General features: G+C 39.7%; 1 protein-coding gene across 6 annotated transcripts in view; it reads left to right on the top strand.

Annotated features, from left to right (window-relative positions):
* Positions 1–25,831, top strand: part of ARHGEF37 (Rho guanine nucleotide exchange factor 37) — a 111,655-nt gene that overhangs the window by 38,997 nt on the left and 46,827 nt on the right. For 4 of the 6 annotated variants that reach the window (XM_088133647.1, XM_088133648.1, XM_088133649.1 and 1 more), the window contains 8 exons: positions 721–851; positions 1,869–1,973; positions 7,020–7,130; positions 7,566–7,895; positions 12,004–12,132; positions 13,302–13,497; positions 16,630–16,802; positions 21,732–24,809. In XM_088133647.1, the coding sequence (XP_087989773.1) occupies positions 721–851; positions 1,869–1,973; positions 7,020–7,130; positions 7,566–7,895; positions 12,004–12,132; positions 13,302–13,497; positions 16,630–16,802; positions 21,732–21,959 (1,403 nt within the window). In that variant the 3' untranslated portion in view covers positions 21,960–24,809. Of the gene's footprint in view, positions 1–720; positions 852–1,868; positions 1,974–7,019; positions 7,131–7,565; positions 7,896–12,003; positions 12,133–13,301; positions 13,498–16,629; positions 16,803–21,731; positions 24,810–25,831 lie in introns of those variants that run through there. The other 2 variants (XM_088133652.1, XM_088133651.1) reach the window with 2 other exon arrangements.

Here is a 25,831-nt window from a genome sequence, read left to right as displayed (position 1 = left end):
CAGCATTATTCATAAACAGGAAATTTCTGCTGCATTTCCAAACATGCAAACAGCAGAGGAGGTCATTTTGAAAAGAAAGATACATTTGAAGGCACAGTTCTGCTTTGGGAGAGTTGACCAAGTGGGCCTGAGGAATACACAATACTGGATTGGAACCAGCCATTAATGAAGTTAGCTTCGAAGTTGAACTAAAACAAAAGGAATAGAAAAAAAATCAGCTTTCAATATGATATAAGCTGTTAATGTAGCAATCTGTAGGTTTGTCTTGTCAATATTGTTTGTCTAACCACAGCAGAGCATTCATCTGCCTCCCCCAGTGGATGTGTTGGACTACAGCTCCCATCATTCTCAACCAGGGTGCTTTCCTAGGAGTGATAGGAGTTACAGTCCACTACATCTGGGGTTTGCCAGGGAAGGAAAAGCTGATATATATTCTCCTGCAGCTGAAGAGACAATGGATATGAAGTAACCTCTTGAGACTATATCTGATTACTTTTTTGAAGGCAGAAAAACTATTTTCTCATGGCAATTTTATAGTCCATTTTTAGCTTATTGTTAATTGGTGTATCCAAAGGTATCAAAATAAGTTTTCCCATGGTCTTCTTTTTCTTATTTCTACTGAAGAATCATCAAATACCCAGAACATTTTCTTACCACCTCATATAACTTGTTCTTGTTCTGTTACGTTTCTCAACTTCTCCTCCCTTGGACTGAGAACAGCAGACAAATACAAGAAGGCTGGGTACCTGACTCTGCGAGAACGTCTGGCCCGCATCAATACACACTCCATTGCCAAGAAGACTGCACGGCTGAGCCGCCTCTTCATGCATGAAACTGGAATTGTGACCAAGGTAAGTATATGTCATTTTGCCCTATGTCCTGGTATTGAATGCCCAGCAGTGACCTGGAATGGTAAAGAAGAATGAAGAGAGGATATATACAGTTATAGAGATTGAGTACTCGAGGAAATTTAGACTCCAGGCCCCTCAATCTCACCCATAGTTTCCATTCCACTCAACTGAATTCACCCTGATGTCCTCAGGTTGCTTCATAGATAGCAGTATGTTATCACATTGTAGTCTTTCAAAGTTCATGTACCTCATTTTGGGATCATGACACATTTTGGGAGGACCTCACATAACAACTTCTGCTTGTGACCTGGCTGAGGATGATTCTTTTACATGTAACGACAGCAGTAGTAATTTATGTAGTGGTGCAAGTATGCTGAGCATTTTCCACTCCTCATTACATCCCTAATTGAGGTATTGGGTTTAGCACTGTTCCTGTCTGTAGAAGACAAACTATTATGACCCTCCTTAAAATTAGCTTATCTCTGTCTGACTGCAGTGGGAAGCCTGTGTGAAGATTTGTATTGGAGTCATATTCCCTAACTCTCAACCTAGCCACCTTAGGGCAATGAAATGAACCTGAAAAGAAAATTTAAGAACTAAAGCAAATTTAGGGAAATCAGCTTTTCCAACTGAAATAAATTTCCTTCAATCATCTATCCTCTCTTCGTATAGTAAGCGTCCAGCAGTTTGACATCTTGTCTCTTCCAAGATCCAGGAGAAGAATGTATGCTGTGCATGAGAATTTTCTGTTGATCCATGGCATGCATTTATCAGAAATAATATTTAATTTCCTGGAACTCCAAAGATGGCAGATACTTGCTTTGCATAGCATACTCCTGATCATTTGCAACATAAATTTATAAATATGATTGTCATTTCATGATTGTCAGAAAAAGTCAGTATCCATTAGTGGCATCCTATTTTCTTTCCTATCATCCTATTGCTTAGTACTGATCTTTTACTACCTGTAGGCTGTCTTCTGACAAAATATAACAGTTTCTTTTCTATGATCTTTAGACAGAGGACAAAGAGTTTGATAAACTGGAAGAAAAGTTTCACTTATTGGCATCAGCTATAATTGATCTGAAAGAGAATGTGGCATGTTTTCTGGACAATACAGAGGTAACATTTTTGTATCTAATGTTGAACCTAGCTCATGGAATTGGTGCACAGTGTAGAAACTAGAGATTTCTTTTTGTAGTTGATAATCCATCATTGTCTCTACCAATGTTTCTGGAATTGATCAGAAATTGCTTCGAATCAGGACTGAAGAGAAGTCCACAGTATTAAATTTGAAGGCTGTTAGTAAGAATATAGTTACCCTGATCCATTAAGTCTGTTTTTGCAAGATGGGGAGCAGCTGAGTCTATTTAAGAAAGTCTGTGGAGAAGATACGGTAAAACAAGTATATGCACAACCAGTATGTAACCTCTAGTTTCTCCTCCTGTCCTGAACTTCAGGCAGCAACTGCACCAATATATTTGCTATACAGTCTCTGGGTTAAGAACACCCGGATTACAGAAAACCCATAGTTAAGAACGGAGCCTATTGTAGCAAAATTTGAGTTAAATACACAATGATTCAAGTTAAATACACAATGATTTGAGTTAATTACACAATACAATACAATAATACTGTTCCAGCTTACATACAAATTCGACTTAACGCAGACCTTGGGAACAGAATTCATTCTTAAACTGAGGACTACCTGTATTTCATTTAACTCTTGTCTTGGAAGTAATCTGTACAATTTTCCATTTGTATGTATGTATTCTTTCCCCATTAATACATTCTGAATGTGTGGGTGGGACACGTATTCACAAAGGAGCAGCTCAAAATGCAAGCTTCCCCCATCTTGAATGAGAGAACCTTAGTTTGAACCTAGCAAAACTTTCTTCATCGTTAATGGAATTTTACTGGGCTCACAACCAAGCTTCCATGATTCCCAGCTGGAAATAATATGAAGCTCAGAAAACCAAGTAACCATGACCCTCTGCCACCTGTTCCTATCATTCCCCTTTCTTTGGGGAATTGACCTTGGAGAACTTGAAAAGAGGGCAGGGGACAAAAAAGAAGGAACAGTAGCTAAGCTGGGCTCCTAAGGATTCCAGTGAACATTTGGAAGGAAAATACTAGGGGTTTTTAAATGTTTGAACAGAACCCTGGAAGCATGTCAGTATATGTTGATGCAGGTAGGAAGTTTGAAAAAAATACTTTTGTAAAAAATAGAGAGCTTGAACAATGTCTAGAAATGTGAGATTAAGTTTGTGCCATAATATCAGAAGTTTGCTAAGAGTGACACATGGCCCTGAACTAAAAAAAAATACCTCCCCATTTATGAAGCATAATAAGAATAAGCAAGTGGGAGATGGGGGGAACCCAACAGATCCCTACAGAAGGGATGCACAACATTTTCTGGGCTGATAGCCATGGTTAGCCAGGGGCTGCATTCCAAAAAGTACTGAGTGGTGCCAGAGCAAAAGCTAAATTTGATGTCATTTACATTTAATTAAATATAAGTAATATGATTACTCTCCAATCATGTATTTAATTATTGCTCCCATCTGTCACATTAAAAGTTAGCGTTATGCCAAATATTCCCCCTGCTTTAAAGTTACCCTGTTTGTGAAGAGAATAGAGCAACTTTGAAGCAGAGCAAATAGAGCTTGGGTAGGGGGAGATGTTGCTTAACCTTGTTGGTGACAATTTTCCCCCTTTTTTTCTTTCTTTTAAGAATGTTAATAACCCTTCCTTGTGTGCTTCAGTATTCTTTCTTCTTACAAGGTGATGGTCAGGTGACCATCGTAAGAAGAAGATAGAAGAAGAACCCTTACACTACTCTAAAGTATCTGTGTGAGCATTTTAAAGTAAGAAAAAGAGAGCATTGGCCATTTATAAACCATGTTAATGTGACTCCCTATTCACCTTCTTCTTTCACAAGAAATAATGACTTCCACAAATGCCAGGGTTCTGACTGGCCTGGCATTACTGTGAAACCTCAGCTTACCAAACCTAAATGCAAGGGACTTTACATGCAAGGGACCAAATTCTGCTGCAATTTAAATCATTTGCATAATGATGTTATCATAGAATAAATTGACAAAAATAGGACTTTTTTATGCTGTTTCTGTGATGATGTCACCACACAAATTATATTAGTCATTCTGATGATGTACCCTCTGATGGGTACATCACTGGATGTTTGTGAATAATAGAGACCCCCTCTCCCCACATAGTCCATTAAAATAAGTTCTCACTGTCTAGAAACCTGTTTAGAATTGCAATTTGATACCAACATTTAGAAGTCTCTGAGGCCACACATAAGGTTTTCAGCAGCACATGCAGTCTTGGTGCTTCAGGTCACTCACCTCTGCTCTACAGGATAATTATAAAACGTCCAATTCCTGTCTAGTTCAGGATTTGATTCCCAAAGGGGCCAATCAGCTTTCTCAGTAGACCCCATAAGTAAGACATGAAAACAATAGCCTTCTCCTGCAATTTCTCCACAGTAGTTCAGAGAGATACTTTCTCTTATTCTGGACACTTTAAGAACCACCAATACACCTCTCCACTATCCTGAATTTGAGGATTTCCCTTTTAAAGCAGGGGAACCTGTAGTCAACCGCAGTGCCCATGAGAAGCCATTTGCTGAATAAATACTTTCTTCAGTCAGTGCAAATCCCCTGCCAAAACATTTCATTGCATGCTAAGAAGATTTTTTTGGGGGGGAAAAGAAAAACTATAGTGAATTTAGAGGAAGAGTGGTGGTTGGTGAGACTTTAAATGCTTCCCTAAAATATGATAAGGATTGGTTCTGAATAATCAGGAAATTATCTGATTATAAAATATAAGAGGGTTTAATCAGTTCAGGGAAAGTTAACTCCTGGACATAATTGCTGTGCCTCTAATACTACGGGCAGTAAACTCAAATAATTCTTGAAAAGTATGAAATGGACTGGGGTGAACTTAATGAATGGCAATCTATGCCATGTACACAAACAATGGATTTTAGTAGTAGCACATGTGCGAATCAATTTTAGCATCGGTTCCTATCTGGTGCTTGCTGTTATAAGGGCATATAGTAAAATGGCAGCAGAAAATGGCAACAGAGGCAGATCTTTGCAGCACAACGGTTTTGAAATGAGAGCCTGGCAGATCTCTAGCTGAGCTTTTAATCTTGCTTGCTATTTCCAAATTTAAAGTTTACATATGTTCATGGGCTGCTCATCCAAATTGGAAAGGCATTAGGATGAAGAAATATTCTTGTGAGAGAGAAATGATGCTTTTTTGTAGGAATTAAGATAGGCCCAGCCATTACAGTTTTTAATGTGGGAGCAAATCTTAGAAAAGGAACATATTAGCATACATTCAAGTACTCCTGAGCATTGGACTGCCTATTGCTTCCTTTTTATGTCCAAAACTATGGAAACCAACTAAGCAGCATCAGAAGAATATACTTTGTTGTCTGGCTCTCAGGAACCAAAACAGGAAGCACCGTCTTCAAAATTGTTAACAGCATTGGCAGATACTGAATTCTCCTACTCTTGAGATTAAGTATGTTGAACATGCGTCAGCTAGATATTTTGGGGACATTTAAATGAACGTTCCAGGAACAATCAACCAATCAACAGAAAAGAATAGCCAATAGCAATGGAATTATGTGAGAAGTCATGAGGAAGAAAAATTCCCAACCTTCTGACATACCACATGGCAGGTAGGATACTGGAAGTACAGTATAAATATACCCATACCTCTGAACTGGAAGGAATGATTGGATGGCCACCAAGCTCTATCATAGGCCATTAAGGGTGGGGAAATTGGGGGGGGGGAATATTAAAAATGTGAGGAGGGGGAGGAGGAAGAGGAAAGGGCAGAGTTGGCGGCAGCGGCAGCAGCATGAGCTCTTCTCTAGAATCAAGCAACCCAGCCAAGTAAAGAAAATATATGCTTAGCAGCCACAGATGCTCCACAGAGAAGGACATCAGACACAATTGGTAAGAAAGTATCCCACAGAGTGTTTCCTCATCAGGATTATGCAAGAGATTTCAGATTGATTGCAACAATACTGCAGACTCCTCTTAGGCAACCCTGCTTTGACATATGTAACTAGGAGGCACATTTTAAACACTTCGATTTTGTTTTAGTTATGCACATCTTGCAAAAAAAAAAAAACCACTCACAATTTAAATAGAGTTTAAAAGATATCTGAAGTGACCTTTTTGAGATGAAGGGGAGATGTCAGCTGTTCAAGGTAGGCCAGGCCAAGAAAAGAGACACTGCAGGAATTCTAGGAATGCTTCATTACTGTTGGGGGAATATTAACAGAATCTTGAAAGCCTGTACAAAACCTTCACCCTTTTTAAGGACAAGGTCAAGGGAGGAGTTTTCTGTTTCTCATGCTTTTTACTTTCCCAGGGCTGAGTAACCGGTTCCCACCTCCTTCTCAAGGCCAAGGCCAGAACTAAATTGCTCTACAGATTACCATGTTTATGTTGATATCTATGCATATTTAATTAGAAGTAGACTCTGAACAATGGAAACACCTATATAAGTATGCGGATAAATTTGTGAAATGATTTAATAAAGCAAAGTTGGGAGGAGATTCATGAAACTTTTGCATTAAGTTTTGGTCAAATCAACCTTTTGCTCCAACCTCAGCACACACATACCAGGACTCTCCCAGAATGAGACTTCACAGCGATATCTATAACATAACTGGTACCAAGTACTAATAACACCTGTAATGTATAAAGCATTTTCACTGATTCTTTATGTAAGCTGCAATTTTGAAGTAGAAATCAGAACAGAGAGTTGTTTTGACTCTATAAAAGCTGGACAATGGCAAAATGTTAATCTGTGATCACAATTCACCACTTTCCAACCCTTATGGAGCCTAGCAAATGTTTTCCTTTCCCCTTCCTCCCAATCTCTCTCCCTCGCCCCCTTTTTCCTTTGCCTACTTTAGATAGAATGCTATAACTCATGCATTTTTAACAACTCCTGAAAAGCACTGCTTTTCAATAAATAATAGTGCATTTCTGAAAAACCACAAGTCTTTGTAACTGGCTTTTCTGAGTGCCCAGGAGAGACTGATTTGGCATGTTTCACTGGATATCTTCCCAATAAAATCATGTTTTTTAGGTTACCAGATTCATTTCTTTCTTTTAGGTGTTCTTTAGTTTTCAACCACATGAGGATGAGTTGGATGCAGAAACAACCGCTACCCAACCATATTGTTCCCTTGCAAGAAAGCTTCACAGCACCATCTTTCCTGTCTATGTAAGTATCATTTCATTTCTAGTTTGCCAAAATTGGGGAGGGGGGGAGGATCAGGTTGATTCATTTTGGCCTTGCCCTCTCACACTCCCCCCATCTGCAGGCAAACTGGGGATTTGGGAGTTGTAGTCTCAGCATATCTGAAGACCATAATGATAATACACCATTGTGAGATAGAGGGTTTCTTCAAGGTGGAGTCTTCATTTTACCTAATGAACAGATTTCTGACCAGTGGAGCATAATGTCAGATGTATACTCCAAAGTTTCAAAGCAAGTTCTTTGAGCTTTTTATAGGTTATCTAAAGTTTCTGTAAATATCAGGCACACAGCAAGGAGAAGGAACCAGAAAGCCTCAGCCCAAAGGTTTCTGATTTTCCACTTCAGAATAGAGCAAAGGAGTTCAAGATTTGAGAAAAGTCTGCATCTCTTCCTTTACAGAAGCGAAGGCTTGAGCACCTTGTATATAAGCCACTGTGCAACTTGTCAGAGACTCTGAAAGGACCCCACAAACTGATTAAGAAGCGCTCGGACAAGCTGCTTGACTATGAGGAATATGAGGAGAAGAGGAATGAGACGGGCAGTGTGACCTATGAGGAGGAGGCTAATATGAAGGCCTATCTTACCATTAACTCCTTGCTAGTATCTGAGCTTCCTACATTCAACCATGTGGCCCTGAAGTGGCTGACCTGCATATTATGTTCTTTTGTGACTCTACAGAGGGATCTGGCCAAACAAGTCCTCCAAGAGGCAGAAGGGGAGATTGCCCAGGTAAGGATGGATGACGTGGTTTCTATTTGCTTGTGTTCCCCTGCATGCAACCAATAGGCATATCCTTGTAGAAAAATACAATCTTGAAGAAAGAATGCAAGGACATAAACATCAGCTTAGCCCTGAAAGAGAGGAGAGGGTGATTCTGTTGTTATATCCTGCAATATAGAGTTCTAGTAGGTATTCTGGAGTCTGTTTCCTGGCTCAGTCTACCTAGAATAGCTGACATTAATCCTGAAAGCCTGACAGTTCTTTTTCTCTTCTCCCCCTCTTATACCAAAGAGAACCAAGGTAGGACAATCTTGAGTTTCTTTCTCACCCTCTTTCCTTTCGGGGCCAAGCTGATGTTTCTTTAACTGCTCTTGCATTCTTTATTCGAGGTTATTGCCATATTCCTCTAGAATCCTATAATGGACTTTTCCACAATGGTATATGAGGCAACTAGAAAGAGTTGTTGAAGCTTTAGTTCTTTTACTTTGCATGAAAGGAGCAGTACCTAGTTACAGCATTTCAGTAGTAAAGCACAAGCAAATCAACCCCCCAGTTTATAGATAGCTTTATGCATCATTCATTAGCTTCATTATACTATTCTTTAAGTATACTGTATTTGTATGCAATTCAATCACGGACATGCATAGGATTACAGTGGGGCAAAAAAGTATTTAGTCAGCCACCAATTGTGCAAGTTCTCCCACTTAAAAAGATGAGAGAGGCCTGTAATTTTCATCATAGGTATACCTCAACTATGAGAGACAAAATGGGGGGAAAAATCCAGAAAATCACATTGTCTGATTTTTAAAGAATTTATTTGCAAATCATGGTGGAAAATAAGTATTTGGTCACCTACAAACAAGCAAGATGTCTGGCTCTCACAGACCTGTAACTACTTCTTTAAGAGGCTCCTCTGTCCTCCACTCGTTACCTGTAGTAATGGCACCTGTTTGACCTTGTTATCAGTATAAAAGACACCTGTCCACAACCTCAAACAGTCACACTCCAAACTCCACTATGGTCAAGACCAAAGAGCTGTTGAAGGACACCAGAAACAAAATTGTAGACCTGCACCAGGCTGGGAAGACTGAATCTGCAATAGACAAGCAGCTTGGTGTGAAGAAATCAACTGTGGGAGCAATAATTAGAAAATGGAAGATATACAAGACCACTGATAATCTCCCTTGATCTGGGACTCCATGCAAGATCTCACCCCGTGGGGTCAAAATGATCACAAGAACGGTGAGCAAAAATCCCAGAACCACACAGGGGGACCTAGTGAATGACCTGCAGAGAGCTGGGACCAAAGTAACAAAGGCTACCATCAGTAACACACTATGCCGCCAGGGACTCAAACCCTGCAGTGCCAGATGTGTCCCCCTGCTTAAGCCAGTACATGTCCGGGCCCGTCTGAAGTTTGCTAGAGAGCATTTGGATGATCCAGAAGAGGATTGGGAGAATGTCATATGGTCAGATGAAACCAAAGTAGAACGTTTTGGTCTAAACTCAACTCGTCGTGTTTGGAGGAGAGAGAATGCTGAGTTACATCCAAAGAACACCATACCTACTGTGAAGCATGGGGGTGGAAACATCATGCTTTGGGGCTGTTTTTCTGCAAAGGGACCAGGACAACTGATCCGTGTAAAGGAAAGAATGAATGGGGCCATGTATCGTGAGATTTTGAGTGAACACCTCCTTCCATCAGCAAGGGCATTGAAGATGAAACGTGGCTGGGTCTTTCAGCATGACAATGATCCCAAACACACCGCCCAGGCAATGAAGGAGTGGCTTCGTAAGAAGCATTTCAAGGTCCTGGAGTGGCCTAGTCAGTCTCCAGATCTCAACCCCATGGAAAACCTTTGGAGGGAGTTGAAAGTCCGTGTTGCCCAGCGACAGCCCCAAAACATCACTGCTCTAGAGGAGATCTGCATGGAGGAAAGGGCCAAAATACCAGCAACAGTGTGTGAAAACCTTGTGAAGACTTACAGAAAACGTTTGACCTCTGTCATTGCCAATAAAGGATATATAACAAAGTATTGAGATGAACTTTTGATATTGACCAAATACTTATTTTCCACCATGATTTGCAAATAAATTCTTTAAAAATCAGACAATGTGATTTTCTGGATTTTTTTCCCCATTTTGTCTCTCATAGATGAGGTATACCTATGATGAAAATTACAGGCCTCTCTCATCTTTTTAAGTGGAAGAACTTGCACAATTGGTGGCTGACTAAATACTTTTTTGCCCCACTGTATATGTTGTACAGAATGTACATTTGGAATGTTTTGAGCACGTGTATTAGCTCAGAATGTGTCTCGAAATGGTTTGAGGCACTTTTGTGGTTACCAGTGCTTCACAGGAGAGATAAGTTAGTAAGAATTACTACCTAGTCAGGTTATCTAAGTAGGTTACTGAATATGGCTTCACTTTGGCTCAGATTTCTAAAAGGCAATTAAGCAAACTGTATGAAGAAGAAACTTAAAATTGTTATTAGTGTTAACTTTGACCTCCACAGTCCTACCCAAACTGAGGAAATCACAATTAAGAGAAAATATGGGATGCCTGAGGAGGTCATGATAACTCCTGAAGATGGGTCATGGATTCAGCATTTAGGTTTCAAACTAATATACGGAGCCAATCTCATTATCTGCAAGAAAAGAGCAAGATGTAGTTTCCCTATGCTCTTCAAAGAAGTATGCCCTTGTGGAAATCAAAACTTGTCTGATGCTCCTTACACTGGATGGTCCAGAAGTCCCAGCTCATATCCCTAAACCTTATGGGTAGAGAACCTCTGGTCGTTTCAGATATTGTCAAGCTGCAGATCTTAGCAGTACCAGAAGCAATGGCCAATAGTGACTGGGGCTGGAGAGTGTAGTTCAGCACTGTGTACAGTTCTTTACTCCTCTAATGTAACGGGAAAGAAAACCCTCCTATCTTCTGCCTTGTATAATAGTGAGCACTCCTCTTATCCAAAAGAAAGGGCACAATTGCCATCCCATTTCTGTCGGTAAAACCAACTTTGTTTGTTTGTTTCCTTTAGCAAGGTGGTTCTCTTCCAGTTGCCTGACCAGAAACACAATTCAGTGCTTTTCAAAATCTGTTTGAACCATCCCTCATTTGGGACAGCTGCATTTCTATAGTTCTCCTATAGAGTTTTAGACCCTCATCTGATCCTTCCTTCTGGGCATTACTCTTTTAAATACTCCTCCACAACCATTCCAGGGTATTTGCTTGTTTTGTGTTTCCTTTTTACTGAAATCTGTTAGGCTTTTCTAAATTTGGCCCACAGGCTTAGAATTGCACAATATTTTGTTTACTTAAAAAATCATTTACTTGCCGTTCTACTGTGAACTTCAGGTGAAGCATTATAATGGATTAGCTATAAAGCTAACTTTAAACCTTATCCCACTTGCAAACTTTTTCATTTTGAATTTGCTCTAATCAGTAGGCAAAACACAGTGCAGGAACTTTAAAGCATGATTTTAAAAAATACAACAAGGAAGCTGAACAGTTTTCTTAAGAGAGATTATCTTTTTTATTGCATTAGTCCTACCACTGGGAATGCCCTGTTCTTTGCACTATAAAGACTTACTGCTTTAATGGATAAAACCCTAAGAAGATCTGCAGAGAATCAGACCAAAGACCCATCTGCTTCAGTACCCTACTTATACTGACTAACTAGATGGTTCCTAGAAAGAATGGTTCACAAAGAAATCATTAAGGCAACAGTTCCCCTATGTCCCCACCCTATCCCCACCCACGCAATAGGTATTCAGAAGCCTATCACTGCCTCTGAACATGGAAGCGTATATTGCTGTTATAGCTAATAGCCTTTGATAAGCCAGTTTCTAGAATGTGAGTACATTTCCTTTTAAAGTTATCTGAGCAGCGGTGTTTGCCCCTGTGGATTTTGGGAACTGTGAAAAAGTACTTTTCTTGTTGAAGATTTCCTTGAGAACATAGAAATCCCTGTCCATAGCATAAAATACTTTATAAGCCTATTATGAATAGATGGCAGTAGACCCACTACAAGTTTAAGAATCCCTGTCTTAGAAGAATAATTGTTTTACACAGACTCTTTTTCAGTCATTTGATTCTAGGCTTGCTCTTACAGCTGCCACATGGACATCTCTCTGCAACTGAATTTTGGAAAATGGTGATGAATACTTTACAACAGGCTGAAGATCAGCTGTACTCTCTCCAGAAGAAGTTTGACACTGTTTTGCCAAACCCAGTTGTGCAGGTATGATGCTACAGGGTGCACAATTTCCCCAGTTGACTGATGGCTAGTTAACCCATACTCATTTGACATCAGCATGGAAGAAGCAAATGCTCTTTCCCAGTGAATTCTGGATCTTATCCAGTGATGTTCTGTGATTGTGGACACTTGGATTTTCCCATGTATAAACTTGGAATCTGAGTGCTAGGGAAGTGGAATAATTCAAAGGCTTGCATGCTTGTCTTTGGAGAGTTTGTTTTTCGTGAAGTACCCAAGATGAGACTCAGATTATGTCACATTTTTCATGAAGGCATTCAGATATCTTTGCTAAGCAGCCTATTTCTGCATTGTGTGCATTTTGGGGGGAAATGTATGAACCCTTCTGAGAACTATATTTTTTCCTGAGTCATTGACCCATACATGCTGTATATAGATGTTATTTCTGCAGCTGATGGTGGTTTTAGTACAAATTGTAGGCCAATGGATAGTTTTTATAATGACTTCTAACTAAACAAATTTGGTTACTAATAATCCCAAAGCAAACTCAGGGCCAGTAGAAGCATTAGGAAGGATAAAGCAGATAATCTTAAGCAGTTGATTTTGGGGTACCATTAAAGGACTTACCATTAAAGGAATTACTGGCCATATTGCCTAACTTTATAATTTGAGCACTGTACACATAAAACATCTGGACTGATTCTAGATATTTGTATCCCCAGCAATGGATGAGTAACAGCTAGGCATTTATTATGTTTTGCATTTATTTATTTAATTTGAAGCATGTTATATTTAGCCTAAATTTCAGAGTAGCTGACTTTAGATCAGTGTGATTGTTTGAAAGGCCACAGCACTAAAATTCAGCAGCAGCTGTCACAAGCAAATGTATTGCTGATGTTGACACTGTGGAAGAAATAGAACTGGTAAGCATCAGAAGCAGATGAGACTAATTTTCCTTCTCCTTTTCCCAGTGCCCAATTTCTTGCAGTCTTACTTTGCCTCACTTGTTCTCTGAAACTTAGTGTGCAAAATATGTTTGACTTTCAGGATTTGGCACACCTTGTTCTAGGATATTTTTGGTTAGATGCATTAGCACCTTGTTTCATTATGATTCATCCATAAGTGCATAAAACACAGCATATTCTTTCCACAGGGGATATGTTTTTGACTCATTTCTCCCTCTATCTTTTCAATAGCCACTTAGCTCTGCTGAGGAGAAGAAGGCCCTTTTGCTTTTGAATAGACATGGCCCAGATAAGTTGTACCAAGTGACAAGTGACACCAGTGGCTGCAAAGAGATGGACTTGACTCTGCAGAGGGGGCAGATAGTAGCTTTTTTGCATGGCATGGACACCAAGGGCAACACAAACCGATGGCTGGTAGATACAGGAGGTACTGTCAACACTGCAACTACCCAGAACCCTTTTCTTTGTTACCAAGAGTGGTATGTTAGGATGGTCTGATCAGTCTAAACCCGGTCTGTGTGAATGTCACATATTATTCTGTTCTGTGAAATTTGAAAAGTAATGATTTTTTTTTCTTTCGACTTGCCTTAAAAAATCCATGACTGTATAGATTTTGAGAATATCTATCTCAAAAACCTAAGTAGGATCAGATCTGTGTAATACTTGGATGGCAGACTACCAGGAATCCTCATAGCTGTAGGGTAGATTAGAAAGTCAAAATAACATTCTGGAAGAAGAGAATGGCAAGCCACTTCCAAATCATTTTCAAAAAAGCTACATGGGTATGCCCTGAAATTAGTAAGAGTCAAACTCAACTCAAGGAAGTTGTTTATCTGTAGTCACAATATTTTTGTATTCAGTTTACGCATCTAAATCCCATCGAAGCTTATTTATATAGCTGTATTGTAATATATGCTGTTTCCTATACAACCTGGTCTACCTCATGTTTATATTTTCTGAATGATGTATGCTTTAATTGCAACAAAACCTTAATATATGAAGTGACAGGGGGGGTATTGAGGGAAGAGGCATCTACATATCATCCAAAAAGATTATTTTCCAAAATACAGGTAGTCCCCAGTTTAAGAATGAGTTCTGTTCCCAAGGTCTGTCCTTAAATTGAATTTGTACGTAATCTGGAACAGTATTATTGTATAATACTGTACAAGTAGTATTGTATAATTAACTCGAACCACTGTGTATTTAACTCAAATTTTGCTATAATAGGCTCCATTCTTAACTATGGGTTGTCCATAAACTGGGCATTCTTAACCCAGGGATTACCTGTACATTCTGACTTTTAGGAACTTTTTTAGCAGAAAAAAAGGGTAAAAAAGGTCTCCATACCAGCAGGTTGCAATACAGTCTTTGATGAAGTGCAGCCTTTTGATGTAAAAGAAATCTGTGTCTGATATCTTTTACATCCCTACTGCCATCAGATAAGAAGCTTAAATCATAACCATAGAAGATTTCACTGAGCCTAATCTGGTAGGCTCCAGATGTGTTGGATTACAACTCCCAAATCTCTGGCTGGTTATCAGGGGAATTATAGTCCAGCAGATCTGGAGGTCAGCAATTTGAGGAAGATTATTATAGAGTGCTGTCGCTCATACAAAATGTGATCTGATAGTCTGATTAGCTAATATACAAGGAAAAGAGAAAGTTGTGGTTCTTCCTTTGGCGTTTTTTTTTTTAACTTTTCAGTATTATTTTTTGTATGTGTTGTAATTCCATTAACATCTTTTTAAAAATAGATTTAGACACAGCCAGTATTTTGTCATTCTTCTACCTTAACTGAGAGTATTTACCACTGCACAGTTGGCTTTATATGCCTTTCAGTATTTGAGTGAATTTAAATATTAGTCACTGAGCTTCTCAGAGATCAAGGGTCGACTACTATGGGAAACAGGGTGTTGGATTAAATGGACATGATTTAGCTAGATTCTCCTAGCCAGTCACATTTTATTAGTTCCTAATGAGAATATAATTCCTAGCCAGTTGCATCTTATAAATGAGAAGTGGATTTTTTTCCTTGTGATAGTTTTCCTTGAATTCTCTGAGCAACTGGGTGACAGAATAAAAGACCTCTTTGTATACTTGCTAAATGGTTTTAGTGAAACAGGGACTTGCTTAGTTCATCTCTGAACAGAGAAAATCAAATGTCAGGAAGAAAACCAGAGCAGTGATAGGATAGCTGGACAGAAGCATCCCGAGTGTTGTAGGTTCCCCTACCAGATTTTGCATGCATTATATAATGCCTAACCCAGTGTTGTCCAAACTTGGCCACTTTAAGATGAGTGGACTTCAACTCCCAGAATTCCCCAGCCAGCATGGCTGGCTGGGGAATTCTGGGAGTTGAAGTCCACTCATCTTAAAGTGGCCGAGTTTGGACAACACTGGCCTAAGCTATTGCAAAAGATGGGAGAAAAAGCAAACACAGAGATGCCTCATTACAATTGTACCATAGTCCTGTTAGCCAGAAAATGAGATGGCCATTTGTCCAAACTGCCAGTGGGGTAGCTACAGAGAGGTGACGCTAACATTCTTTTCAGCGACCAAGAAGATCAGTAATGAACTACAAGTTTCCTGTCCCTTGATTGAACTTTGTCTAAAGCAGGAGCAGAAGACCAACTTGTCCTTTTTTTCCCTCTCTCCCATTCTTTTACACTGACTTTTCTATCTCTCTGTGCCCTCATATTCCAACCAGTTCCATTCCTCTCTTTTTTCTTGTCCTTTCCAAGTTAAACTTCTCTTTTCCTATATTTTCCCTATATTTTTTTCCACATTCCAGACCTTGTTCTACATTCTACAGCTCCATATCTCCCCTCCTTGTTTGCATTCATCATATCTTATGCTAATTTTTGTCATCTCTCCCACTCCTCTTCTTTCCTTTCACTAGTGGTATGGTATGGTATGGTATGGTATGGTATGGTATGGTGCGGTGCGGTGCGGTGCGGTGCGGTGCGGTGCGGTGCGGTGCGGTGCGGTGCAGTGCAGTGCAGTATGGTATGATGTTTATTATGTCCAAAGACCCAAATAAGAAAGTTCAGATATAATCAAAACATTTAGTATAAAATAAAACAATTTGAGATAAAATAAGTTGATATATATTATATTAAACATCTAAAAATGCAAACAATGTATTAGTAAAAATCTTGTTTTTATAGCCATAGTTAAAATTTGGCTATTGCCACTGTAACTTAGGATTTTTATCTGAATGTAAAATTTTAATGTATTCAAAAATATCTCTTCCTGGCCTTGATTTTAAAATAGGACAGATTACATCCTGCCAAAAACTCTTGCAAAAATCACATCCTTTCACTAGTACATCCCACACATCCTCTCTTCTTTCCTCCACTAAATGCTGCTTTCTTGTCCATCCCTTTCAATATCAATCACTTTTTCTACACCATTATTTTCCAGTTATGTCAAGTTCATGCTGCTTTCATTGGAGTTGCGTTTTAGCCATCTGCTAGCTGATAAACAACAAGGGAGAACTCTACTTCTTGTCAGCAATCTAGCGTTCAACGTGACCTTACCTGTCTTATGTATCATGCAGGTCCAAGAGGCTACGTTTCACCTGGAAAGCTCCAACGGTGTCATTACATCCCAAACCAAAAGCCCAGAACACCAACATTGCCCCAGGGTGATACTGCTGGGAAAATGCATCCTGCTTACAACTTCTATCAAACTCCCAATCCCCCAGTGCATTTCAGCACACCAGTTTTACAGGTGAGTAAAGGGCAATTTAGCCATTCTTGTCCTTGTCTTTCTCTTTGCTTCGATTTCTAAGGAAATAGTATGGGTTGTGTGAATGTATGGCTGGAGACTGGCAGATGATGGCATTTCCTGTCCTGTTGTGCTGATTTATGTTTTAACAGGGGCATTTCAGGATGCAAACTCAGGCATACCTCTCAAGGGATTTTTTCAGGTAGTTTGTTAGAAATATGATCTTCTCAAATGGGATTTAAATATGGATTAGCCCAGGTATGTTGACCCTTGAAACATTTATACAGTGAAATAAGAAACCGTGGGTCAGATTTGGGAACTGGCAAGGTGTTGGTCAAATAAAAAATATACATGTAATTAGCAATGAAAGCCAAAACAAAGACTGAAATGAAGTAACAATCACACGAAGGACTAGTTCATATGATAAAACCTTTATATCTAACAATACATAACTATTGTACGCCCATCTGTACATTTATGTAATCTGTAGATACAATGGAAACAAGGCACAGCATGAAAGCCTTCTTTCTTTGCTTCAAACAACCATGAAGATTCTGTGCCAAAAAAATCCTAAATTCGACATCATGTATAAATTAGTTTACATTTCTGCATATATTTACAACTATTTTGACTCAGTTGTACCTCTTAAATTAATTGGCTGTTGCACTGAAATCTTCAATCTCCATTTTGGTTTCTAAACTAGCATCATGACAGTCTAGAGCTTTCTGGGGTTTTTCCCCTCTTTACAACCTTGAGACTGCAGAGATATATTTATTTATTTGCTTCTTTATTAGCAGTATTTACAACCCATCCCAAATCCAAAAGGACCCTGAGTAGCATTCTGTAACACAGTAACAAAATACAAAGCCAATATGATAGTAAAAATCCTGTAATCCAAATACCTATGAAAGACATTTTCAGGTCAAAGCAACTAGGGCCAAAGGATCATTAAAATAATACAGCTTTATTTGTTTACAAAATACTAACAGGATAGAGTCACACATACCTCTGGAGGGAGGTTCTTCCAAAGAGTGGGGATACCACAGAAAAATCCTGTTATCTTGCCATATACCTGTCATATACTGTACTTCTCAACAGGTTCTCTTCTAGATGATCAGACATGATAGGCAGGTTCAATTTTAGTAACATCATAAAGGACTTGATGGCACTTTCAACTGGATCTGGAAGACTACTGCCAATCAATGCAGTGTCTTTAAAATTGTTGTTACTCTAAACTGTCAGGGTTATCCCACCAGGAATTTAGTTGTTGGATTCTATACCAGCTGCAGCTTCTGAGTCATCTCCAAAGACCTCCCTGTGTAGAGCAGTTGAAATATTCCAAGAGGATAGTTCAGGATATTAATTACCTACATTAGAGCATCTTGGTCCAAATAAGGTCACAAGGGGCACCCCAGCTAGAGCTGGGCATTCACCTGCTTCTCAAGTAGGAGCCAAGAGTAAAAGGTCTAATAGGACCCTGAGAAGTACAGTCCCCCATTTAGGTCCCAATGAAGACTATCCACCACCATGACTAATATCATTTCTGTCCCATGACTAGAATCCTAACTGAAAAGGATCTAGGAACTCCCTTTCCTCTAGGGTCTTTTGTAGCTGATTCCCCACCACCTTTTCAACTACTTTCCCTAAAATAGGGAGGTTGGACCCTAGGAAAAGTTTGTTAACATAGCCAAATCCAGGGATGACTATTGCTTTTTTCAGAGTAAGGTGGCATTACTCCCTCCCTTAGAGAAGCATTGAATATTTCCTGGATGCAACCATCCATGTCCTACCTAGCTATTTGAAGGAGCAAGGAGGGGCACGGACCCAACTCACAATTGGCAAAATTCAAATTAAAGAAATCCCTATCAAGTGAAATTATTTGCCAAGAAACCTGCAAATTCATCCAGCATGCCTGCAGTTTCCTTCTCCTGTCCATCTTTCCCTAAAAGGTTATGTATAACTCAGTACAGGCCCACCAAGCAGAAAACTGCAGATGAAATAAGTGCAGAGAAGAACTGCCACATTGCAATTCTTATCACCACTGTGTAGGCTCAAACATGAACTTTTATTAGTGTTTGGTCTTATCTGCTTCTGGTTTTCCACCATCACTGTTTTAGATCTCTTTTCAGTCACTTCATTTATCTCAGCTCTCCAGTATACTAAAGAACTACTTGAATCAATGATTGGGGAAAAGCCTCATTGGGATAATCTCATTAAGGTCTCTGGCCATCTCTGCGTTCCACAGATTGGCTAGGTTGAGATGCAACTGTGTGCCACATCCCTAAGTGCCCTCTGGATGCCTTCTGTATCCAACAGGTGCATGGGATGGATGACTCTAACTAATCCCCCACCCTTGTGGAGGTCCAAAGGGTCCCAAAGGACAGACTGTATCCCAAAGGACTGTTAATGCTTTCCATCTTCAGATCACATCTCATCTGCTTCAAAATAAAGACAAGATCTAGTTTGTGTCCTCACAAAAGTTAGGGTTGCAATTACATGTGACAAGTTCATGTTTGCCATGGAGGTCATGAGCACAAAAACTACACCAGACCCCTTTCCCAAGCCATGAAGGTTGAAGACATCCAAGACTAAAAACCTTGGGAACTCCAGCACCAGCTGCAAAAAGCCAAGATGAGATCCTAGAGCTTGTGAAGCCCACTGCAGAACAGCTAGGCAACCAGTACACCAGCAACAGCCATGGAGAATACACATGCTACAGTGGACTTCTGGAATCATGCAGCTGTAATTGGCACCTAGTACTACCAAAGCTAGAGTGGAGTAGGCAAATTGGCACTCCCCTGGTCATCATAAATAAAGACAGTGCATTACAGAAACAGCTGTAAGAACTGCGTCTTTAGGACACTGGTTCTGGGAACATTGACCAGCCAGGGTGACTACGAATTTTGTAGCAATAACAAGTCATCACCGAGTGCCTCCAAGCCAGAATGGAATAAGGTTCTTTTCCTAAAAGTTAAACCCATTGTATTGGGAGAAGCTCACTCCCACTTTATGCATGCCCCTCCTCTGGATCTGTCAGTTGAGCTGCTTCTGAATTTCAGTCCAGGGGTCTTCTGAGAAAGCACTAAGTCCATGGTTAAAAATAACCATGGTACCACAGGTAACAAGCCCAGAGGAGGAGCACAGGGCAAAGCAGACGAAGGAGCAGTAATGAAGGCAACGTGTGACCGAGAAATCCAGTTCTGGCCTCGTGGTTGGCAGCTCTGAGAAATAGCCAATACGCAGCCAGGAGCATACAAATGAGATTGGTCTGTGCATAACAACACCTTACTGAATGCTGCTGAATCCAAAATGGAGTAAGCAAAATGTTTTTGTCACCCACTCCCCAAAGTAATAATAGTAAAAGGTGCAGCGACATGAAACCCTTTGCTGGTAAAAGCATCAGAAAACCTGTAAGGAAACTCTCAGAGGGAGTAATCCAACCCCAGATTCCCTCTCATGTTTCCGTATTAGCAAAATTTGAGAGTTTCTGACTCTCCTCAATTAGGATTCATTCCGGCAGAAGATTGGACACGAAAACACCAGCTGAGATTTTAAAGTTTTATTGAAAGCAGGCCAATAGAACCAGCTGGGATCTACCCTTAAGGCAGAGAAGAACCCCGGTCACACCCAAAGAAGATTTTATACATGTTTCTTACACAGAGATACAGCAATTAACAAATGATTGGCTAAAATTGGCATAAATTTGGGATCCTCCTTATTATTGGGGGAAGTTTATCTTCCTGATGACCTATTGGTTGCTAGTCAGAGTTCCGGGCACCCCGTTTGATCTTCTGAAAGTTATTGTTTCACAGAATGCAGAGATATCGGCAGAGCAGCTAGAGGTTGTTCTGAAGGCTAGCAGATTGGGGTCACTTCCTCCCATATCTTTATGGCCTCGACACTTAAGGAGACAGGATGTCTGCCTAATGTCTTTCAACATAACAGGAATGAGGGAAATGTGTGAAGGTTCATGAACATCAGTTTCCTTGTCATCCCTTTGGCTTCCAAATGTAAGGAAATAAAGATGAGAGAAACTGAGAGCCCTTTTTCATAAGGTTTCATCCCCACCAACCTCCCAGGCTAGCACTTTCCAATGTGGGCAATGCTCAATCTCAGAGGGGACATGGACAGAGCCAAGCTAGATTCTCAGCATACTGAAGATCTGTCTTTGTACTGTATGGATCTGCAAAGACTTCTTTAGTGGGGAGAGGGGAATTATGTTTCCCTTCCTGTACTTCTAGGATGGTGCTAGGAGACCACTGAAAACAGCATTTCAAGGCTCAAGTACTCTTGACATTTACTTTAGGTTTTCTGTTAGCTTACATACAATCAAGAACTGAGCTGAATAATTTATAATTCTTTATGCCTGTCACTTCTTCCATTTCTTTTCTTTTCATTCATGCCTCTTACTGCTCAGCATTCATCACACAGACTCAACAAGGTTACATAAGTAGATGTACTGCAGAGAATTAGGAAGCCATACAGGCAAGAAATTCATCTAACAATACCCAGGAGAAACCAGGCTCTTTATATATGTTAGTCTTAAGGTTTGAATTCTGGGTTCTTCCTCTCCCCTTTTTGTTTCACTACTTGTCTCCTGGATTTGAAAGATTCTGCCTCCTGTCTGTTATTTGTAAAATGTCTTTCTCTGGTGTGGGAATGAGAGATTTCTGCCTCACCAGCTTCAAGCTTTCCACTTTCTGCAGGCTGGCAATTGACAATCAAAAGTTCTTGTTTCTTTGGACTAGAAAAGAGGTAACTCGTTTGTGTCTTCTACAACTCGACAAATACAGGCACTGGTTCTGTCTCTGTGTATTGCCACTGTGCCATCACTTTCAGAATAAACCTCTACTTCTTCAAGATGTTTTGCCATCTTTATTTTCTTTGTCTGTATCATATCCAGTATTATAACTGCATCTCTGTTTTTCTTAGGTGATAGCTGCTTATGCATTCACAGCTAGGAGCAATCAGGAAGTCAGTCTGCAAGCAGGCCAATCAGTGACTGTGTTGGAACCTCATGATAAGAAGGGAAGCAAAGAATGGTACTTAGTGGAAGTGAATGGACAGAGGGGCTATGTGCCTTCTAGCTACCTGATGATGGTGTCAGCCCCACAACCACCTGGATGGGTTTCACCTGTTTATCCATTTCCAGCTCAGTAAATGCACCTGTTAAGTGATGCTTGGTTTAGAAGGCAGCTATGTCTTCATTGCCTGTCTCTTTCCCTTTCTTCCGTGACATTCAGTGGACAAAGAGGCAGATGATGAGGCCAGGAGGCCTGTGGAATGAATGAATGTTCATGTTTCAGGAATGAATTCGTGCCATGTATTTATTGAAAAAATATGAAGGAGTATAGGTATATAATAAGCTACTTATAATTGTAATGCTATTTCTTGATCTAAGGCTGACAAGGGATTTTCCAAATATTGGGAAAAAAGGTAATAATCTAGGAAGATCTCTACACCATTAGTGTTACAGATAGTCCTCATTTAGCAACCACAATTGGGACTGGCAACTCGGTTGTTAAGTTATGCAGTTGCTAAGTGAAACCATAACTCTGCTTACGGTCTTACTTCAGCTTTCCTTTGCTTTACAGATCTGCGAAGGTCGTAAATGTGAGGATTGGTCATAAAGTTACTTTTTCACCACAGTGTAACTGTGAACAATTGCTAAATGAGGCAGTCACTAAATGAGGACTACCTGTATTAGATCAATGCATGGTCTCAAACCAAAGGTTTCCGTAGGACCACCAAAGTGTAATAGTGCTTAGTGCAATAAGGGCTTAGAAGGGGAATGGGTCTCTTCCTAATTCATTCCAGAATATCCATCTCAATCAGTTTAGCAGCTCACCACAACAAAGAAGCTCTGAGCAATAGGCCAGTTGAAGCCCCATTCTTCTTTCACTGACATAATGTTCTCCTTTTGGTTTTATGATAGTGAAGAAATAGCTAAAGAAACCAACTCAGCATTTTCTAATGATGCATGGTCCAACTCCCAGATTACTAAACCCAGTTGTTCCCTTCAGTAATATATCAATCTCAGTAAACTAGACAAAATGGCTGCGGTATGGTATAGTGGATAAAGTGTTGGACTAGGACCAGAGAGAGACAGGGTTGAGTCCATCCTCAGCCATGGAAACTCAGTGGCTGATTTTCAGCCAGTTACTCTCTTGTATCCCAACCTACTTCACAGGGTTTTTGCTAATGGGAAAAAGAAAAAAATAAGTGTTATGTAAGCCTAGAAAAGGCTTTTAGTTCCTAGAAAAAGGTAGTACATAAATCTAACAAATAAATAATTGCTTTAAGTAGAATCACCCCACTAGTGACTATCACCTTGCCTTCATTGAGGTGATATTCTTATTGTTGTTGTATTGGCACAAGGATGGTTAGAAAACTCTAGAAGATGCTAGAAGATCCCACCATATGGAATACGCAGCATTGCTCTAGCACAATTGCATTGTGAAATATTGGAAGCATATTCAGCTAAAAGAATATTGAAGAGCAAAGAAAATGTGAAAGCTTTATTTTTTGGCATGAAGTGGATGTTGCCAACTTTCAGGTGAAAATGTGGGATGACAAAATATTACTAGAGTTGTAGAAGTAAACTGACAGGTACACTGAAGACTAAATTTGTATGCATAAACTATTAGAACATGATTTGTTTTTACTTTTCTCAAAAAAGAACAAGAAAATGTGCATATGAAAAACAGTGTGAGGTCCTTCTCAAGACAATGAAAAAGATGGTATACCGAAACTTATTGTCAACTAATACTTTCTTATTAAAAATATTTCCTCCCCCTTAAAAAACTATAGACTAAAAATAATGAGAAGAACTGCAGCTCCAAAGATTGATTTCCAGTGAAAACAGACTTTACAATGAGGGGTAGTTGTGTCTGTGAGATTAACATGAGGCATAATGCAATTTTTCAGTGCCCTCCATCAGAGACTCTGCTTATCTTCCCACATCCATGTACCTATAATCACATCAAAATACTTTTGGCATCAGCATAGAAGATGAATGCATAAACTCATCTGAAGGCTCAGGGTGATATGAAACATTTAGATTATAAATGCTTCTGTGTGTGACTGATAAGACAACTTATACCGTTTAAAAATGTAACTAGATGTTTTCAAGTGTAGCTCCTGAAAAATCCGTGGGTTTGCTCTTTGACATTCAGCATTTTATGGTGAGATGGAGAATAAAATGAATGGGTAACATTATGTTGTAACTGACTCTTAACAGAACACATTTGTGTCTGGATTCTCATTGTACATCCTGATGCAGGTGCAGTAGACTCTTTGTAGTATGAGAGGTTAGAAGGATGAAGGCTAAGAGGAGATCTTATACCCCCAAATTCCCTTTCCTTTTTAAAAAAACAATACTGTAGCATTTAAAACTTCAAAATAGCTGCTGCTTTGTTTGTGTGAACTTTGCAAGAGTAAGGTTGTTTGGGTCAGCTCTCATCTTTAGAGTTAATAACTTGAACTATCGTGACGATATAACTTGAACATTATATATTGGGCGCTTACCTGTGTCTGAGAAATGGCATTGCACACATACTGCAATCTGTGGAAATTTCCTATGACATTGTTAGATTCATTCACTACCAAAACCAACTGACTGACCTGCTTTGAACTTTGTCTTAACGTCCAAAAATTGAACACCAAAAATAATGAGACCAGAAATTTCTATTTCAGGCTCTATATTTATAATAACGGTGTATGTGCATTACATTAACTGTGAAAGAAATAAACAGTATTGATTCTCTGCTTAAAGATGGTTTTCAGACTGCTCAGGTGTGATCTCATGTTTCTTGTGCTGAATATGTGCCTGGCAATAACATCTTACTTTACAATGTTACATGGCTGGAGAGCCCCTGTTTTACCACCAGATGGCTTACTTACCCCATTTGTCTCTTAAGAATACCAGGCAGTACTAGAACTTGAATATCCCCTTATATTTTGGATAGAAATGAATAGAATGTAGACATTAAAAGCAACATTTAATATTTACTGTCTTGTTTCCCAAATGCTGGCCTTCTTGACTAGTTGTTCTAGTGCATTGCTTTTCAGAATACTTTGAACAGTTGGCAATGACATCATGTTTGTTTACCATGGAGGACACCAAGGATACAATTGTATGTTTCTCAATTTCACACCCTCTACATGGGTTGGACTACATTTCCCATCATCTCAACTCTCTGGGAGTTGCAGTCCCAAATTTCAGGATAGCAGCAAAGAAACTAGTACACGGGTGGGGTGGGAGTGTTGGGGAACACACAAAGTGCATATATGCAGCTACAGGGTAGATATTTTCAAGTAAATATCATCAGGTTGGAGTGAACATAGACTTTGCACACCTGTTCTCTTCCATGTATCCCTGTATAGCTGAAGTAGGCTAGGCATGTTACCAAGTTATTCTCATATAATCCTAGACCAGTGAATTCCAACCATAGTAATGTACAGATGTGTAGAAGTCAATCCATCAATCAGAAGTCATCTCCCAGAATTCTCAGCAATGCCCATACTGAACAGGGAATTCTCATCATTGAAGTCCACATATCCAGAATTTGCCAAAGTTGTGTATAGACCATACTGAATCTGCATACAAGTTTCAGAATAAGGAAGGCTCAGAGTTCCCTTTTGGGATGCAAAATGTCAGTCTATGAGGCTCTATACCACAGCAAGATTCAGATCAGGACAGTCTGGCCATTTCAACTGCCAACCTGAATGATGAGTTGTCATTTGTGACATACTTGATATGATATGCCAGTTTCAAGGATAAGTCTATTGCTCCCAATGTCAAAAAGATACTTGGACTTGATAGGCATGTGCAACTTTGAGGTCTGCAACAGGCAACAGTAGGACTGCCAAAGTGTAAGTGACACCAGAGTTTCATATTTGTTTCCCTATAGGGGCAGCATAGCAAGTAAAGGATTTAAGTTATTGTGTCCATTTGTTATTATGGAGCATCTGCATCCAGATCTCTTGCATGCACCTGCACCCCCCCCCCCACAGCTGCTGCTTCCACTGTC

Source organism: Python bivittatus, unplaced genomic scaffold (genome assembly GCF_059951505.1).
Source record: "Python bivittatus isolate LINGU-HERP-01145 unplaced genomic scaffold, Pbiv_v1 ctg000080_np1212, whole genome shotgun sequence".
Taxonomy (NCBI): Eukaryota; Metazoa; Chordata; class Lepidosauria; order Squamata; family Pythonidae; genus Python; species Python bivittatus.
This window is presented reverse-complemented; position numbering and strand designations above follow the sequence as displayed.